The sequence below is a fragment of the Cupressus sempervirens genome, chromosome 10 (genome assembly GCF_028749045.1).
Source record: "Cupressus sempervirens isolate cs-2001-9-10 chromosome 10, ASM2874904v1, whole genome shotgun sequence".
NCBI classification, from domain to species: Eukaryota; Viridiplantae; Streptophyta; class Pinopsida; order Cupressales; family Cupressaceae; genus Cupressus; species Cupressus sempervirens.
The window spans coordinates 218,625,589-218,645,698 of record NC_143127.1 but is presented as its reverse complement, the minus strand read 5'-3'; the positions used below and the strand labels follow the sequence as shown (position 1 = coordinate 218,645,698).

Sequence of the window (20,110 nt, the reverse complement as noted above, 5' to 3'; positions counted from 1 at the left end):
AGTATAGGACTGCTTTTCTTTTGTCATTGTTTCTTTAGCAACTATCCCTTTTCTCCTTACCATGGTGGCTTGGGAGTTTCTTTGTTGCTCCCTATGATTGCACTACTGAGCCACAATGCTTTATCACAATATCTATCCTATTTGCGTGAACTTGTATCTATAATTGTTGGTGCATATTTGATGTTGCCTGGGATATGGATATCTTTACAGTCCCTCTATTCTATCCCGCTATGGATATCTACAGCTAGAATGCCTATTTGGCAACTGTGTTGGAAATAATCATGACTGCAATTGGTGGATTTATAAGGAACGCAATTAATATTTCTATCCTTGTTGATCTGTATTTTTGTTTGTCTTTTGTAACTAAATTTCAATTACAATCTATATAATTCGATGGTCTAAGATTGATGTATTTGATTCTTATCTTTGATTGTTGTTTATAGACAAGTATGGGTGTTGCTTGGTTCTTATTCGATGGCTCTTATCCACTTGATGTTTTTTATTTTTGCTTCCCGTGAATATCATAATCTTATTCTAACATTCCTCAATGCACTCAGTTTCTTCTTCCGTTCATCGCTTGTCTACATGTTTGTGCGATGGCTAGGAGTTTAAAGTCAAGTTTCTTCCCCACATCAGTAGATTGTTCGTTACCCACATCAGTAGAGGAATATGGATGATGCTTTCTACCTTTGCTTGTATTTTATCTACAATATATCTCAATTGTTGTCATTTGATAGTTATGTCTGTCCCTCCTACTACTTTGAGTGGTTTGTTCCTGCATTGTCTTATCTAGATCGTGCATCTATTTGTTTGTATTGCTCTGTATGGAATATGTGCTCCTAATGTTGCATGATGGTTTTGGGACTGATTACTCTTCCTTCTGTTTGTCGTGTTTACTTTGCATTGGTAGTGTGCGGAACTTCTCTTTGGTAGTCTCCACGTTGGAGATGAAGTAAATACTTTATTGTCCCTCCTTCCATATTATTCCTTTTCTCTCCCCCCTCTTTTTTGTTCCTTTAAACTGGTCAAAATGATGTAGATTTTATATTGCCCACACCCATCTCAAGGTACATGACCATTCATGCCAATAGTTGTTTATTTAGTTTATTAGTTATTAATTAAAATTTGTTTGGTCATCATTAGAGTATGTTTAAAATAAGATTTGATTATTAATTAGGGTTTATCTATTATCATTTATTGATTCCCGTATATGAATGACTTAGTTATCTATATTAGGATAATTGTTTGATAATATAGTTATTGATTAATTCGATATATTACCGATCTACTCATAATCATTTAGTTATTCTATTATACATATTCTTCTAATCAATTACTTTATTAGTTTATTTATTAAAATATACTTATGAAACTCAGGTTATCATAGTCCTACCCTCTTTAAATTGCTTGTCCTCAAGCAATTCACAATTAATCGATGACTCTTGTTTGAGTTCTTCATGTGAAAATGAGTTGGGAATCTAAATAGAGCATTGTTTATAATATGGAAAATATATCTCAAGTGAGAGTTATTATCCCTTAACTTCATCTCATGTTAAGTCTATCTCAACTTATTTCATTTGGAATCATTAAGTATTCATATCTTAGAAATATTCATAAATATCACTACTAGTATAATTGGTATTACTTATACAACTGCATATCACATTTGCTAAACTAGTCACATTTTCAATTATAACTTGTTATATCATATTTCATTGCTTTAATATTCTTATGTCATTAATTCAATGCTCTTGTATCTACCTTTAGCCAGCATAATCTTCACAACCAACATTACGCAATAAGTGTAAATTACATCTAATAGATTATATTTTGATGTGATGTTTTGTATTGTGGAGTTAGTTACTCCAAGCTTCTAGATTTCATCAAGATTGGTCTTGGATGGTGGTGTCCTTTTATATTCTATCAAACAATAAATTTGATGATAGGATGTCTCAAATTTATTTATTTATTTATCTATTTTTATTTTTATTTTAATGTTCTTATTCAAACCAAAGTTAGATTCATTCTTATTGAATAGGTTTGTTACATCCCAAATTTTAACTCAATTAAAATGTTCATATACCCGTTGAGGTTTCACGTGAAGTCAGTTGACAGTTAAAATTAGTTATGATCATGTGATATGGTAAGATGGTTAATCATTATAATTTCATATGAAGATTGGGATGCTAACTAATTGTTATGATGATATTTAATGCTATTTTGGAAAGTTGGTTATTCATCATGAATTCATGAGAAGTGAAAAGGAGGTTAGTCATTATGATTGTTTAGGATTAATAACTTGTTATGGTAATTACTATTATATTGAGTAATGTGATTTAACTATGGAGAATTTCCTTGTAGGGAGCACATTAAAGGGGTGGAAGCATTGTCAGAAAATAATTGGGCACAAGGGCACCACCATCACTGGGCAAATAAGTGTGAAGCTTGAATCACCATGGCAAAGGGTAAATGACTAAGCAACCAAGAGTGTACGTTGGGCAATACCATGAGCTACTTGGTCAATTTTTTATAACAAGAAAAATATTAAACATTTAATATCATGATAATAACTATTACCTCTTTGTTGTTATGAGACACCGGCAAATCTTATCATGAGAATTAAGATATATAAATGCACATGTATATCTATAAATAAATGTATGATGCTACCATGATACTAGGATGATATCTATGAATCATACTTAAATGTATATAAATATATACATGTGCATATACAAAGAGAATAAAATGTTAGAAATTAACCATACTCTCTAAACTACGCACATATAATAAATAGCATGATTAAATCATATCTTTAAAATAATTAAAACTTATGTGTGTGTGTGTGTGCACATATATAAATGATTTGAAAAAAGGAACTTTTTAATAAATTAAAACTTAATCTTCTCTTGAGAGACGACCATGTACACTTGGCCCCACTCTTTCCTTTTGAACCGGTGAGCTTAAAAACTGATGGTCTTGACCAAAACTGCCACCGGGAGCCGTGGCTCACTTGAGCCTATTCTAGATTTAAAAACTTTTCACGTCTGAGAAGGAACATCATTTTTTTTCCTTTCTCTCAGCTCTAATTGTTGCCTATGCACCGAGCATAATACCTATGTTTTCATTGCGGGCTTCTCCATATCGGCAATAGCATTTCCTTTCACATTAAAGTTGGCTTGAGCCGCTCAGCAAAGGCTTCGAAAATCCCACCAAGCATTTGTTTCAAGTTATGTTGGTGTTTTCTACATTCTTTCTTCATACTCTTAATCGATGCAAGTATTTTCTTAATGGCTAAATCATGCATTCGACACTCTTTAAAGTATGCATCAACTGTACATTCGGTATATATGCACTCGGCTCCTATTATGCTGATCCATTGCGGGCTTCTCCATATCGGTGATAGCATTTCCTTTCACATTAAAGTCAGCTTGAGCCGCTCGGCAAAGGCTTCCAGAATCCCACCAAGCATTCATTTCATGTTATGTTGGTGTTTTCTACATTCTTTCTTAATACTCTTAATCGATGCAACTATTTTCCTGATGGCTAAATCATGCATTCGACACTCTTTAAAGTATGCATCAACTGTACATTCAATATATATGCACTCGGCTCTTGTTATGCTGATTCCTTTTTATTTTCCTTCAAGATTAAATGCAAAACTGTCAATATCAGATTGGGAGTGATATACAAAATGAGAGACTCTCATAGAGAATAAGTCTTTCCTTATTATGATACGTTTATGAATTGTCTTTTTTTTTAAATAAGTGTGGTTCTGAATCATAAGAACGGCATGTTACCAAATTTGAATTACATCTTTGCATCAATTGTATACCAACGGTGTACCTGCTAATGGATAGAATTCTATGATTAACAAGTTGAACAAACACTAAGGACTCACCCTAACTGGAATGGCCAATGAAAGAGGTTGAAGAGGTGCAGAAAAGTCCCTGCAAAGGAAGAACAGAAATCATAACTATCATAGATGATAAATTTTACAATAAATTTCTACAAATTTCCAAGTAAGCTCATGAATGTCAAATGTTATACTCAATTGTTAAGTCGAGTGGTGAGTTGAAATTCTAAATACTAGGATGCTCAGTTGTAGAGCCTGGTGTTCCCCATCTATTTCCGAGTAGGGAAGGCCTTTCTTGTTAGAGTTTGTGTGGGGATAAGTTAAGGTCCATGGTTGGGAGGTTAAACCCCTGACAATGTTTCTCCCTCTCCTCAAGATGCCAAGACATGCACCAGACAAAGATAAGTTATGCATTCAACCATTTGTTGGTAACAGGTATTTTAATTTTTTGATGTTTTCCAAATAGAAGATATGATAGATTAATTTATATCATTCATTCAATTATTTCCTTTATTAAAAGCAACTTTTCTCATCAATGTAATTGGTAACCAGTTAGATCAGTTGATCTTCCAACTGAACATAAAATATATCTATATGCAAGAGATAGGTCTATCAGATGAATTGTTGTTTTTGTCTTTTATTTATGTGATCATGAGTACATCTTCTAATTGTATGTTATTGCCATAGTTAGCAATAGAAAGAAAAGGATTGATACAGTGGTATTTGATACCCTAAATGATACAATGGTAGTTATGAAATCTTTGTTTAACTAATTGTAACCATCATTCAAATGAACATAACAGTATAATTGTCTTCCTATGAATATGAAGTAACAACTGTATTTCTTTGATATGTTATTTGTTAGTTAAGAAGTAGAAAAAGAGCTCGTTACAAGGTATGTCTTTTACCCTACAGGATGGCAGGATCATGCTCTGATATCATTGTAGTGTCCCCTCCTCAAGCTTAAGAAATGAATGCCGTAACATGCAACAAATCATTACTAAAGCATAGGAAAATATATATTAAAAATCAAAAGCATGTTAGAAAAGTTGAACTGACTAAGTATTAATCTAAATACTACCCCTTACTAACCTTTCCTAATCCCTCACAAGGGACTCTTCTCAAATCATCTAACCCTCTAATGAAAAAGCACTTCTCGATTAGGCAATTGTCATATGAAGACTATCCTTTCTTAGGCCTCTTGGGATCTCTGGTTATGCTCTTTTGTAACAATACTTGGTAGAGATCCCACCTCTAACCAAGTCCCTTATCTCTAACATATGCATATGATTGATCACTACAATATATATTGTCTCTAAGTCTAAGAGATTCTCCATAAATCTCTCTCTGGGATTCAAATTTGGAATCTCGACATTCAAATAGAATGCCCTCTAATCTTTGAGTTTTCCTTTACAGAAACTCGATATTCAAAATGAATGTCCTCTAGACTCATATTGGCGGCCCTCTATCAGAACTATCTTTTCTCAACTCTATTTAAAAAATCAAATGAATCTTACCTCTTTAATTTGTGACTATGTCCCTCTTAAAGTATGAATAATGGTTGCTCTTTGATTTCTTTAGTTTTTTTTTTGTACGATATCCTATTGTCACTGGTTTTATATTTGTTTAGTAATCTCTACAATCATCTAATATCACTCACTTAATACTTCCCCAATATAGAAGTGTTTTTCTTTTGTCATTGTTTCTTTAGCAACTGTCCATTTTCTCCTTACCACGGTGGTTTGGGAGTTTTTCTGTTGCTCCCTATGATTGCACTATTGGGCCCCAATGCTTTATCACAATATTTGTCCTATTCACATGAGCTTGTATCTTTAACTATTGGCGTGTATTTGATATCGGTTGGGATATAGATATCTTTATTGTCCCTCTATTCTATCTCGTTATAGATATCTATGGCTAGAATGCCTATTTGGCAACTGTGATGGAAATAATAATGGCTGCAATTGGTGGATTTATAAGGAACACGATTCGACATTTCTATCCTTGTGGATTTGTATTTCTATTTGTCTTTTGTTACTAAATTCCAATTACAATCTGCATAATTCAATGGTCTGAGATTAATGTATTTGATTCTTATCTTTGATTGTTGTTTATAGACAAGTATGGGTGTTGCTTGGTTCTTATTTGATGGCTCTTATTCACTTGATTTGTTTATTTTTGCTTCTCGTGAATATCATAATCTTATTCAAATATCCCTCAATGCACTTAGTTTCTTCTTCTATTCGTCGTTTGTCTGCATGTTTGTGCGATGGCTAGGAGTTTTCAAAATCGGGTTGCTTCCCCACGTCAGCAGATTGTTTCTTACCCACTTCAATAGAGGATTATGGATGATGCTTTCTACCTTTTCTTGTATTTTATCTACAATATATCTCAATTGCTATCATTCGATAGTTATGTTTGTCGCTTCTACTACTTTGAGTGGTTTGTTCCTACATTGTCTTATCTAGACCGTGCCTCTATTTGTTTGTATTGCTTCATATGAAATATTTGCTCCTGATACTACGTGATGGTTTTGTGACTAACTACTCCTATTTGTCATGTTTACTTTGCTTTGGTGGTGTGCAAAACTTCTCTTTGGTAGTCTCCACGTTGGAGATGACTGATTTATTTTAGCCAAGGAAGGACTCCTAGTCTTTGCCTTGGCCTCTCTTTTTGTTTCTTGTTTTGCTTTTCTCTGACACCGTTTCGTGCTCTTTCTGTTGTCAGCTTCTTGGTTGTAACTTTCGATCCCATTGACCCTTTGTGGTCTTTTGTTGGACATTAATAATCTTATCTTATCTTCATTGTCCCTCCTTCCATCTTATTCCTTCTTTCTCCCCCCTCTTTTTTGTTCCTTTAAACTGGTTAGAATGATGTAGATTTTATACTGCCCACACCCATCTCAAGGGACATGACCATTCATGTCAATAGTTGTTTATTTAGTTTATTAGTTACTAATTATAATTTGTTTGGTTATTATTAGAGTATGTTTAAAATAATATTTGATCATTAATTAGGGATTATCATTTATCATTTTTTATTCCCTTATATGAATTACTTAGTTATCTATATTAGGATAATTATTTGATAATATAGTTAACGGTTAATTCTATATATTATTGATTTACCTGTAATCATTTAGTTATTCTATTTTATATATTCTGCTTATCAATTACTTTATTTATTTATTTATTAAAATATACTTATCAAACTCGGGTTATCACATTGTCCACCCATCCCCACCTCAAGAAACTTCGTCAAACACTCGTAATTTTGTTATAAATCTCCTATGTTGTCCCATGGTATTCTTTATTTAGGTAGTGGTTGGTTGTATGGGTAAAAAGATAGTTGATTGGAGCAAACCGCCTATTTGAGAAGCCAATAGAAGTCTAATTGAATCTATAATGAATAGGATCTTTACAAAGTTCATATAAATAAATTAGTGTGGTCCTAGTAGAAAATGTGAGGACTTTTTTCATTTTTATGATACGAAAACTCAAATTTTTTGAGAAATGTATTCTGAGTCAAATGAACCTAGTGAATGTTGTGTTGTAGGTACCTTGACTAGGACGCAACAATTTTCTTAAGGAATCACTCCCTCTAAATTGTTAAGCAATCTATTTTCATATATCAATACAAAATTCATTTTCCTCAATCATTGTTTTGTATTCATAGATGGATTGAACTTGATGGGCATACGCGTGGTAAACTACACTAAACAAGTACCATGAAAATCTATTTTGAGCTTTATGTCTTCAAATGATTGAACATTCTTGCTTTGTACATGTTCCTTGAATATTTTTTGGTTTACCTGGCAGCAACTTAGCAAAGTCAACATTGTTAAGTTGTACTCGATTCTATGGCTTATTGGAACAATAAGCTTCGTTTGACTAATCCGTCATTGTACAATATTAAAACTTTTCTTGGTAAGAAACCTAATGAAGAACATCCTCCTCTTTCATTTGTTGCTTCTCATGTTCTGTGCTTCTCTCTATTCTTCTTTTTGTTTCTCTTCTTGATGTTTTTGTTCTTTTATTTATTCTTCCATTTATCACTCTGATAGCAGCTACCAAGAACCAAATATTCAATATTGAAAAAAAAACTGCACAATAAAATAACAACACAATACAAGCAAAGTGCCCTAATCTTTAATAAACTCATAATAGACATAGAAATACCTTCACAACATGGTTGAACCACCCAATAATCCTAATGGGAGGATTCATTTTGAGATACTCCCAGTTTAAGATCAAAGACCACTAGACTACTCTACATTTTGTACAACTCAAAAGAACTAGTCCTAATCCACGATAATATGAAAACAATACAAGCCTCTAGCATATATCAACTCACATAATAAGCGAGGAAATTGTAAACCCTTTAGCCCATCCAATTTAATGACTATTAAGTATTGGATCTGACCTATCTAAACCTGGGTTACTCTGTAACCCTTTGAGCATCATAATTATGGCCCCAAGTGTATGTCATTCGACCCCTTTTATACTCTCACAGCCTTGTTGGATGATATTACAAACTGTATAAGTTTCTGCAGTACATATAGAATAGCATCTCCATGCTAAGATGTCCTCGATCTCGTATTAATTTCTAGAAAATTGGGATCTTAGTTTATATTTTCACAAAACCAAAGACAAGATTCATACCACTTTTATTATTCTGTCTATCAATAGCATAATGTTTAAAGAAATAACAGAAAGAACTACAACAGCTGCAGAGTAAGAATCAAAGCAAATTATTAAGTATACATCTCTTCTTCATATGAAACAACTGACACGGAAATATCTATAGGCCTAACAAATAAGGTACTGTAAATGACATTATTAAGCAACACTAAATTTGATACGACTTCCCAAATATCAGCTAAATGGCAAAGATCGAAGCAGAAAAATAAATAAACAAAGCCTTAAGAATATAAGAAAGCATTCAAGTTTTATTTTATCTGACAGTTGTAACGCTTTTGGTTTTCCCTTTATTTATAAAAACATATATGCTCAAAAATCAAAATAACTGCACATAAGATTTTGCAATGTAAACTACCTTGAACATGATTATGCTTGCAAGGATAGTGAGTGATGTGAACATAACATAGTAAATGGGTGACACAACTGCTGTATTAAATGTGTCCAACGCCTGCACCAGGTAGTAAGAAAAATGTCAAAAGGCTACAATAAAGTTTAGCTTAGTACCAATGTCAGGAATAACTTAGAAAGTAAACAGTGAACACATACTAAATACAGTGATAACAATAAATATCTTATGAAATGTGTGACTATTAGTTCCTCCTCATATCATTTGAAGCTAGATGGCTTCAGACATGGTTTAATAGAGAATTCCTTACTAGTGGTAGCTGCCAGAAGGTGTAACCTATCATCATATGAATGGTATTTATAGAAGGGCATATCATTAGGAAACATAGCAAGATTCCTCCTCTGATAGATTTTTCTACCTATCTGAATTTGACTAGCATAATCGATATGGTAAAATTAAAGTAGGCCTATATCATGTTAAAAAGCCAACCAAGGAAAGGCCCTACTTGCACCAATTATTTACCGTGAAGAATTTTCTGATGTACAATCAGTGTTACCTGGAAAAGCATTTCCACCCTAAATGCACCTATATAGGAAATGGAAACGGGAACAGGGAAACAAAAATTTTGGAAACTGTACAGGAAACTCAGGAAGAGTCAACGGAAGTTTTGAAAACCTTTGGCTGTCCCCAGGACGGGTAGGGACAGCCAAGCTGTCCCCTAAACCTCCCAGGGACTGCTGGCAGCAAGAGGCAAAAACTAAGATTATTTTATAAAATATATGCAATTTATTGTAATCTCATCTAAGCCCCACACCTCAATGCAACCCTAAATATTAAAATATGTCATTGCTACTATAAAATCTTAAGCATATTATTGAAAATATCAAATTGCGTATTCCTTGCAAGTTGAGTTTAGATTGGCCCGAGTGAACAAAATTATACTAGACTGAATATCATATTATCTCACTGCTGTTAGAATGTGAACAGAGTCATTTCTGAATTCTGGAAGTCTCTAGTGAAAATCTGCAGATTGCGTGTCAATCTCAGCAGTATTTAGCATTCTCAGACCAAATCTTAGGGCAGCCACATACTATCTTTGTTTTCAATTTGACTTTGAAGTTTGAGACACGGCCTTTTTGACATTATATGATGCATTGATGTAACGACAATTGAATATTGATATATGATATGTTATGTTAAGGTCTTTGACTTCTCATTTTGTTGAAACTTGTAGCCTTGATTCATTTGATGCTATCTTATGTTCTTATTCTATGATGATTAGGGTTGATTAATTTGATTCTATGTTCTATGATAATCTAATGAATACTTGTTAATTTTAGATTTATGTGCTATTGTGTTGTTAAGATGAATGTTACAATGTTATATAATTCATGAACATATTTACAATTTCAGATTTCCATATTGTGTGTGTGTCTGTGTGTCTGTGTGTCTGTGTGTCTGTGTGCGCGTGTGCGTGCGTGCGTGCGTGTGTGTGTTATTGTGTTGTTCAGATGAATGTTACATATCATGAATTATATATCATTGTAACATTTCATCTAATAAACAACACAATAACAAATATAAATCTAAAATCAACAAGTATTCATTGGATTATCATAGAACATAGAATCAAATTAATCAACTCGAATCATCATAGAATAAGAACATAGGATAGCATCAAATGAATCAAGGCTACAAGTTTCAACAAAATAAGAAGTCAAAGACCTTGAAGTAACATGTCATATATCAATATTCAATTGTCATTGCATCAATGCATCATATAATGTCAAAAGGCTCAGTCTCAAACTTCAAAGTCAAATTGAAACCAAAGATAGTTTGTTGCTATCCTCTGCTCTGGGAGAGAAAAACTATATCCCAGAAACCTGTCTCCCCCTCGCGGAAACTCAGGATAATAGTGTACAATAATGTTGAACACAAAACTTATGCCACTTACATAATTGCAATGTAACACCAGTTCTGGGGTAAGGCAGGATGGTGGGATGAGTTTCCGGGACAAGGAAAATGGGCCTCGTTTTCAGGACAGCAGGGGGACAGCCAGGGACAACGACAAGGGGAGGACGGGGTAGAGAGTGCTGTTGTATAGTATACATATAGAACTTGAAATGCCTGTTATGAGATGATGTTTCAATATAACATACCAAATTAAGATACTTGAACATCGCAAAATTGCAACATGAACTAAAGCAATTGAACATTCAACGTAGTAACATATTACATACCCAAAAGTAACATTCAAAATCAAAATTCAAATAGAAATTCAGGTACCCATTCCAGTGGCAACATGGTTGCGGAATGACAGAGGTGGGTGTACTTGGGTATGCAAGTACTTGGTGTGGGGACATCTTGGGGACAAGTACATTGCATAATTGAGTATTGGGCAAGAACCAGGCTGAAGAAGTGAGAAGGATTCGAGATGCATGAACTACATTGTATGCCTTTAGCTTATAGTTCATTATTTGTCACATGCAGTAAAAAGTTTCCATCTGCAAAGATTAATGGATACCCTTTTTACAGGTACATAGCCTCCTCATTCCATATTGTTGTGATTTCCTATACAGGTGTCCATTCATTCGTTTTTACTATTCAAAAGGCCATTGTTATCTACAAAACACTCATGATTTACAAACAGATAGGAAGGTTGATCCTCCAACATATTCAATAATCTTAAAATATGTCTTATGTCTAACATCCATGAGATCCACCTCAGCTATTAAAAAAAAACCTAAAGTGGACCTCAGCGACCTATATGTCAATGCAATACCATATGTTTCATGGAGTCGTTGCTGTCTTCCTAACAGCCCATTTAAAACCATAGTTATCAAGATAGCTTTCTTTTACAATTCTCTTATGGTTTTGAACAATTACATTTTCCTACAAGTTTTACCATAGATGTACTACTGGCAGAGTACTCACTGATATGCAAAAACTGGTTAAGTTTTCACGCCTGGCGAGATTTATGATGTGTACTGGCACCAAACACTCGCTTATTTTTAGGCAAAAACTCGCTAAGTACCAAAAACTCAGTCATAGATTTATAACAGCACTTGCTGAGCAAAAAAAGGCTCAGATTAATTTCATTTGTCATTTCTACCCTAGAATTTTGCTGAAATGGGGAAATAAACTTCCAAACACTTGCAAACCGATTTCTAACAATTTGAAGTAGATTTGAAGTGCATTTGAAGCAGATTTGAGGTGATTTTTGAAGAGGATGATGTCAATGATTGCAGAGACAGGCTATGGAGGACAGGGGTAAATTTGGTTTCACACTTGATACATTGAGTTGAATGAGTAGTCATTGCTAGTGTCAAGAGAAGCTAGAGGCAAAGCTACATACAGGATGGAGTACGGGCCATAGACTGAGTCAGACATATCGAGCAAGGAGAAACAGTCATGCCCATGCAGACTTCTAAGACTAGATCCTCTAGTTCTACCTGTCCATTAGCTTTTAGTAGAGATGGGAAGAGGAACATGTAATTGTAATGATGTATTTACTTTAACATATATTTGCTATTTTTCTTCCAGCCACTGGCATTCTTCACGAGAATCCAATTTGTACCCACTTTGTGTTTAAATATATCTACACTAAGCTTGTTTCTTTTATGTTCGCATTTATTTGCCTTGTTGTATGCAGCTTCTCATTCAACTTTGCTAAAAAAATGCACTTCTAATTAGATTTAAGCAATTTTAAGTTCCTGAGATTTTGTTGAATTTTTGCCAAAAACTGCTTAAGCTTTTCCTAAACCTTTTTTCAGGCCTTGACATGTTTTGGCTTTGGTGAGTTTACCAACTATGAGTTTTACTATGTCCAAAAATTGACATGTGGCCTATTATTTCAATTTTCCTGCACCCACAAGTTTTTCTATATCTTGTTTGGTCCAATATTTATTAGATTTTTGAACTGGTTGAAATTTTTAAGGCTCCCATTTTCTTTTCATAATTAAATTATTTCTTTGTCTGTATATTTCTAATGACCGACTCTTGGCATTCCTTGATCGACTTGGTTAATGGCTGTTCCATGCTGATACTAAACCCGATTAGCTTTCTCTGTTGTTTGGTGCAAATTGGACAAGTTCTTGTGTTCCTAAACTGTTCTCTTTTTGTTGTGTAGTTTTTGGTGTGTTTTGGCATTAACTGCCATATTCATTGAGTTGGTGATTAGAAACTATATTTAAGAGGTAGGGGGAGAGCAGAATTTACTTAGGATTTTGGGATTGGCTAGGCCTATGCAGCTATTGTTCAGCCATCCTATTTTCTGGTGAGCCATATTGCTGACCAAGAAGAGATTAATGAAAGGAAGACTTAAAGAGCAGCATCAGAGATTAAGGAAGCTGAAGCACCATTGGATGAGGCCAGCTTTGAGATTCTAAATATTCTATGAACCAGTTGTCATGATGCAGATGAGCAAGATAAGTAAGATATTAGAGGAAATGAAGAGAAAGGTTAAGGACCTCCCTCTGCCTAAGGTGATTTTAAAAATCCTATTGAAGAGAGAATTAAAGCATTTAAGAATGAAGAAAGTGGATTAATAAGCAACGGCATGTTTTTTGCATGGATTGATGTTGAAAAAATGCCTTCAAGGAGTTTTTTTGGCAATAGCGTTTGTTTGACCGCATAGATCAAAAGATTAACGCACACAAACAATAGATAAGAACAGCAGAACTCCTTTTATTACTCGCATATGCCAAAAGATTACATAATGCTTATGATGATTTATAATGAACCCAGACGGGGTATAAATACTTTCCACCAAACCTTCCCGAAGGGGTCCGTCGACTACATAACAATACTAATCTACCTATCGGCTACAAAATCTTTACCAACAACATGAGCCCGTCGGCTACACAGTTTCTACCAATTGTGTCTGTCAGTAAACTTCCGAGAATCCCCATCTCAACGACCATCGGATGCTGTCCGAATGTGAGGGCTAACAACATTGAGTCTTCTCCACCGGCGGCAACTTCCTTCCCTCTTCCTGGTTCTCCTAGTAACTTGGCAATTGGCGCAATATTTGTGAGTGTCAATCGGAGCTGAGGCATTGTGAGCAACAGATCGCTTATTTTGACGGGTACCTCAATTTGCAGTATCTATCATACGATGTTCTGTTCCGCACAATTCCTTGCTGAGGTGCCGTTGGTATCCTTCAACTGAGATGTCTCCGCCTGTGTTGCTTTCTCAATTTCCTTCTGTACTTCCTCCAACCTCTTCTTTTCTTCCATGGAGTCGAGGTATAGTTTTGCTTGTTTCCGTGTGATTGCCAATACCTCCTCTTCGTCCGTCCTGACGGTGATCAGATTCACTCCAGACTTCGAGCACTTGGCATCTTCATGATTGCCAGGTCCACACCATTTGCATAATAATTTTGGTGTGTTTGCCGTGGTACAATCCCGGGCAAAGTGGCCCCACAAATTACATGCTCGGCATTGAACGATCGGTCCGTTCACATCGTACTGAATTCGACTTCAGCTGCCATTATTAGTGTTATTGTTCGCATTGTTGTTGTTGTTTTGCCATCTGCTATTATTTTTGTACCCACCCGAAGTGGCACCATCAATGTTTGTGTTTCCATTCCCTGTCGACGTGGAAGTTGCCTATGTCAAGAGCACTTGCTGAGGTCCTCTGGTTTTCATATTGAAGGGGCATTCTTTTATGGAATGCCCCATGCTCTGGCAGATCTCGCAGAACTGATTGTTTGCACAGGATCCTTTTGTGTGACCTTTTGTCTTACATTCTGTGCATCCTAGCTCACTTCCCTTTGTTTCTTTCTGCATGTTCTTGAATTCCTTCATCATTCGGATCATGTCCTTTTGGAGACCTCGAACCTTCTTGCTACTATTTTCATCATCGTTGCTTTCTTCTTCCAAAGACGCATCGTCGTCTGACTCAGAGGAGCTACTCTTCTTCTTCTTCTTTTTCGTCTTCTGCTCACTTTCTAGGTTCATTGCTCGATTATACGCTTCCGTGTATGACGATGGCGACACAATCTTCATCTTCTTCCACAGCTTTGGGTACAGGCCTTCAATAAACCATCCCTTTTGCAGTCCATCGACCGGCTTATTTTCCATTTTATTTATCAAGTTTTTTAATTTCCTAGCATAGACTCTAACTGTTTCATTTTTCCCTTGTTTTGTGTTGTATATCTTGGCTACAATCTCATTCTCGTCACGAAGCAGTTGAAATTCGGCAGTAAACTCCTTCTTAAGGTTGTCACAAGTGGTTAATTTTTGGGGATCTACATCAGCGAACCAGTCAATTGCAACACCCCGTAGGGTGTCTGAAAACTACCGAACCCATTCATTTGTATTGGTTATGCCATTTGCCCTTCAAATCGTTTCACATGTTTTACAGTGCCGGATCAGATCAGCCGTACCATTGCCATCAAACTTCGGCAGCTTTTCCTTTGGTCCCGCCATTACTACTGGATTTTGTGCACGGGCGTTGTTCGGTCTTGCAACATTGGCGATGTTCACTCCCACTCTGGCGCTTTGTACTCCCACACTGGCGGTTTGCACTCCCACACCGTGTCTTTGCACTCCTACACCAGCGATCTGCACTCCCACACCGGCGCTCTGGACTCCCACACCGACGGTCTGCACTCCCACACCGGCACTCTCTCTGACAGTTGTCTTATCTCCAACAACTGTGTTCTTTGGTGAAGAAGGGTCTTCCTGTTCCAAAAGTGTATCGCGGACAAAGAGTTCACTCCACACTCATGCTCCCTCGGCATTCCGCACTGTGCGGGTTAATTCCCTTCCGTCTGGATTCTCTTCCCTCGGTGAATACAAGTTCAAAAATTTCTCCCTTCTTCCACCAATTCCACCCGCTGTCGAGCCTCCTCCAACAATTCCTCAGTGCTTTAGTATATGTCGACAATCTTTTGAAACCTTCATCTGCATTTGGCCTGCTGCACCAAAATTAAATTTCCTTGAGCCATGCAGATTTCATCTTTGTCCTTCAACTTATTCTTATTTTTGTTTAACTGATTCGGCATTAGTCGTCATTCCAGCCTTTGTTCCAGGTCCATCAGGCAATGGCGCCAAATGTTTTACCGCATAGATCAAATGATTAACGCACACAGACAATAGATAAGAACAGCAGAACTCTTTTTATTATTCGCATATGCCAAAAGATTACATAATGCTTATGATGATTTACAATGAACCCAGACGAGGTATAAATACTTTGCACCGAACCTTCCCGAAGGGGTCCGTCAACTACATAACAATACTAATCTACCCATTGGCTACAAAATTTTTACCGACAACATGAGCCCATCAGCTACACAGTTTCTATCAACGACAGCGTTCTATCTAGGGAAAGAAAATGAGAACCTGTGTCTCTTTCTGTCATATGATCCATAACAACTGCTTGTGATTTTATGGGAAATAATAATGTGGTAAAGAGTTTTAGAAATGGAAAATTGGAATCTAGGTCAGTTCATGTTTAAAAGAGTTTTCATGGTCTCTTGATACTATACACAGTGAAGTTATGTTTTACTTCATCCCTAGATGGATGTTAACCAAACCTGTGCATGCTTCAACTTTGGGCTGTTTTGCCAAATCTTCTCAAACCAATAGACAATTTTCCCAAGATTGAAGAAACTAGGTCTACCCTGCCACATATGGATGCAAGGATTTGGGTCACATAACACCAAAATTTCAATCCTCAAAGCTCTTGAAATCCAAATTGGAAAAAAAGTATATAAGCCAAGAATTGGACGGTTTGGGTGGACTTATGCCTATTTTCTATGTAAAGATGATAGAAATCAAAAAAGGGATTGTAGAACTATTAAAAGAAACAATAACTGAAAGAAGAATGATATAATGCCGGTACCAAAAAATATAAGAAATAAAATTGAAACTCCCGTGGTGATAATAGAGGACAACTTTGAAGCCCTAAATACAAATGCGAAGAAGATAAGAGAAAGCTTGGATGTCACATTCAATGCACTTGAAGAATGTGCATATAGGTATATAACAGGCAAATGTTGTTGCACCTAATAGTGAGAGGCCTCAGTCTGTGACTTCTTATCAAGAAGTATAGAAAACTACAATAAAATTAATGCAAACAAGGAAGATATCATAGATGTCATAGTCAATACACTCAACAAATGCAATGTAGATAATGAAATAACAATTATGATAGATGTCACAGTCCATAATCTCAACAAATGCAATGTAGATAATGAAGTAACAATTGTGGCCCCCCGTGTTTGTGAGAGGCCTATAACTGAGGCTACCTATTAAAAGACAGCCATTGTAAATATTAAGGTAATGAAAACAAGGAAGAAATTAAAACAGAACCAGCACAAAAAGATAACCCAAGAAATTGCCTTTGGACAAATTGAAAGATTAAATAAGGACCCCAAAAGAAGCTCATGTGAAAGAAAAGAAACATCCAGAAAGTGTGAACTAGGAAGACATTGGTTTAAGGGTGTTGTCCGTAAAAACTATATTGTAGCCAACGGGATTAGTAAGTGTCGAAAAGATTGCGTGACGATTGTGTCACCCCTTCGGGAGATATATGTACATCGTCCGAATGGAATTATGAAGCATCATTGTAGCCGTGATTGTATATCTGCTTATATGAATAAAATATCTTGTTATGTGTTACATTCTAGTCTCTTAATGTGATAAATTATCCGTTTACCCTGTATGGAAAATGTTTGGCACCATTGTTAGTCGAACCTGGTAAAAACTGTGTTATGAAGATTAATATCGAATTTTCTCAATAAAGATTGAAATAAAATAAAATAAAAGGATGATGTACACACAACACAGGAAGCATTAATTCTCACACAACAGGCAGAATGAAGGCAGAAATTGCAGCAGCTCGCGGACGGGCACCGAAGTGGTGAAGGAGCACAAATAGAGGGAGTGCATTCACCTAGCAGACCAAGGAGTGTCGAGGACTTACTTAAGGAGACGTAGCAAAGATTGAATTTAGTGGAAGAGACAAAGGAGGAGTTCCTAAACTCGTATACGCCAAGGGTAGAGAATCTAGATGAAAGAGAAGGAATCTACATAGGTCGAGGTGTCAAAGGAGCACGAGTGTGAGGTGAACTCTTTGTTCCTGATACACCAGACGAATGGATACAAATTGAGAACCGAACAACTTTTCTTGTAGAAGACCTCTTCACATCACAAAATAACGTGGTTATCCAAAGTAATGTGGTTGTGCAAAAAAAAGCGGGTGCTTAGAACAGAGCAGGTGCTCAGAGCAATGCGGGTGCGCAACAAGTACAACAAATACAAAAGAAGTTAACAATTGCAAGGCCAAAAGAAAAACTACCAAAATTTAATGGCGATGGGACAGTCGATCCAGTTCGACATTGAAAAACGTGTGAAACAATCTAGACTGCGAATGGCATAATAGACCAAGATGACTGCATCCGATAGTTTCCAACTACCCTACGAGGTGTAGCGATTGATTGGTTTTCAGACATCGACCCAAAGAAGCTAACTACATGAGCGGACATCAAGAAGGAATATACAGCAAACTTTCGACTACTCAGGGATGACAATGAGATCATAGCAAAAATTTATAGTACAAAACAAGGAAAGAATGAAACAGTCTGCATATATGCGAGAAGACTGAAGGAGCTGGTAGGAAAAATGGAAAGCCAACCCACGGATGGGTTAAAGAAAAGATGGTTCGCCGAAGGGCTACGACCAACACTATGGAGAAAGATGTAAATAGTACCCCCAACATCATACCTTGAGGCATATAATCATGCGATGGACTAAGAGAGTGAACACAAAACCGACAAAAAGAAGAAAGACAAATCGTCGGATTCGGAAGATTCGTCTTCCGAAAGCAACCATGAGGAATCGAGTAAAAAGGTTTGGGCATTGCAAAAGGATATACTATGTATGATGAAAGAGTTTTAAAACATAAAAAAGAACCCTAGCCAAACGAGAGAAGGGGAACTATGGTGTACGAATTGCAAGGAGGGTCACACAAAGGGCTCTTGCCTTAAGAACCAATTTTGCAATATTTGCCAGATTGTAGGACATTCCACCAAGGAATGCCCATTCAATATGAAAACAAGGGTACACTAACAAGTGCTACTAACGCAAGAAGCGTCCACCTCGGGAGCAGGAACAAATTCAAACAATGATGCGGCAACCTCGGAGGGTTATCAAAACAATAACCTATGCAGAAGAGGCGGCAATAACAATAACAATAATGGGGGCCATAGCCGGATACAGTACAATCCAACCGGACGTCCAATGATACAATGTCGTGCATGCAACCTGTGGGGCCACTTCACCAGAGACTATACTACAAAGGGGACACCGTAGCTATTGTGCAGATGGTGTGGTCCTAGAGACCATGAGAACTCAAAATGCCCTAAACCCGAGGTGAACCTATTGACCATAGAAAGATGTGAGGAAGAAGCCCTAGTAATCACTCACACACATGCAAAGATGGCAATATACTCGGATCCGAAAGAAGAAAAGAAAAGGATGCAGCAAGCAAAAATAGAAATAGAAAAAGAGATGGAGGCCTAGAGAGACTTGTCCCTTCCAAAACAATCTTTGACCAATCCTAGAAGTCGACAACTTTTCCAAGGAACAATAAGTTTAAAATTAACTTAACACAAACTGAGTTGAGTTAAATCCAAACTAATCCTAAGCGTAGACGTCAATATCCCTAAGAGGATAATGTAAAGATATTTGGATTACTCTAAGTCATGTAAGGACTGATCAGACCGATCTATTATCAGATCAGTAAGATTATAAGTTACAGATTTAGCACTTCTTACTGGACTTTGTGGTCATTCCATTGAAAAGGAAAGGCTACAAGACCATCCTCAGAAGAGGCTGGTTGGTGCAGCCAAAGGTAAAACACGACTGGAAAAGGAACAATCTATCCATGGAAAGAGGAGGCAGTAGGTCCGTAATTGACCTACACACCCAGATGGTGGGAGAAGAGGTGGCGTCATCAGACTCTGAAGGTGAAGGAGACGGCAAAGGAAAGAAAAGAAAGGAACCCAACGAAGAAGGAATCCAAACGTTGGAAGAAGGATCTGATGATGACGACTTGGACTAGGTGAATGGAAAACGGAGGACTATGAACTCTTTCCAAGCTGTCACATGTTATGGGTTGAAGAAGTAGGAGAGAGGAAAAGAACAAATTTCCAATGGAATACAAAGAAGTCAAAGAAGGAGAGGCGCGAATAGATGA

At 36.4% G+C, this 20,110-nt stretch overlaps 1 protein-coding gene across 4 annotated transcripts in view; it reads right to left on the bottom strand.

Annotated features, from left to right (window-relative positions):
- LOC149533426 (putative magnesium transporter NIPA4) overlaps positions 1-20,110 on the bottom strand; it is a 162,555-nt gene that overhangs the window by 46,854 nt on the left and 95,591 nt on the right. For all 4 annotated transcript variants that reach the window (XM_089802943.1, XM_089802944.1, XM_089802946.1 and 1 more), the window contains exon 7: positions 8,912-9,004. In XM_089802943.1, the coding sequence (XP_089659069.1) occupies positions 8,912-9,004 (93 nt within the window). The remainder of the gene's footprint in view (positions 1-8,911; positions 9,005-20,110) is intronic.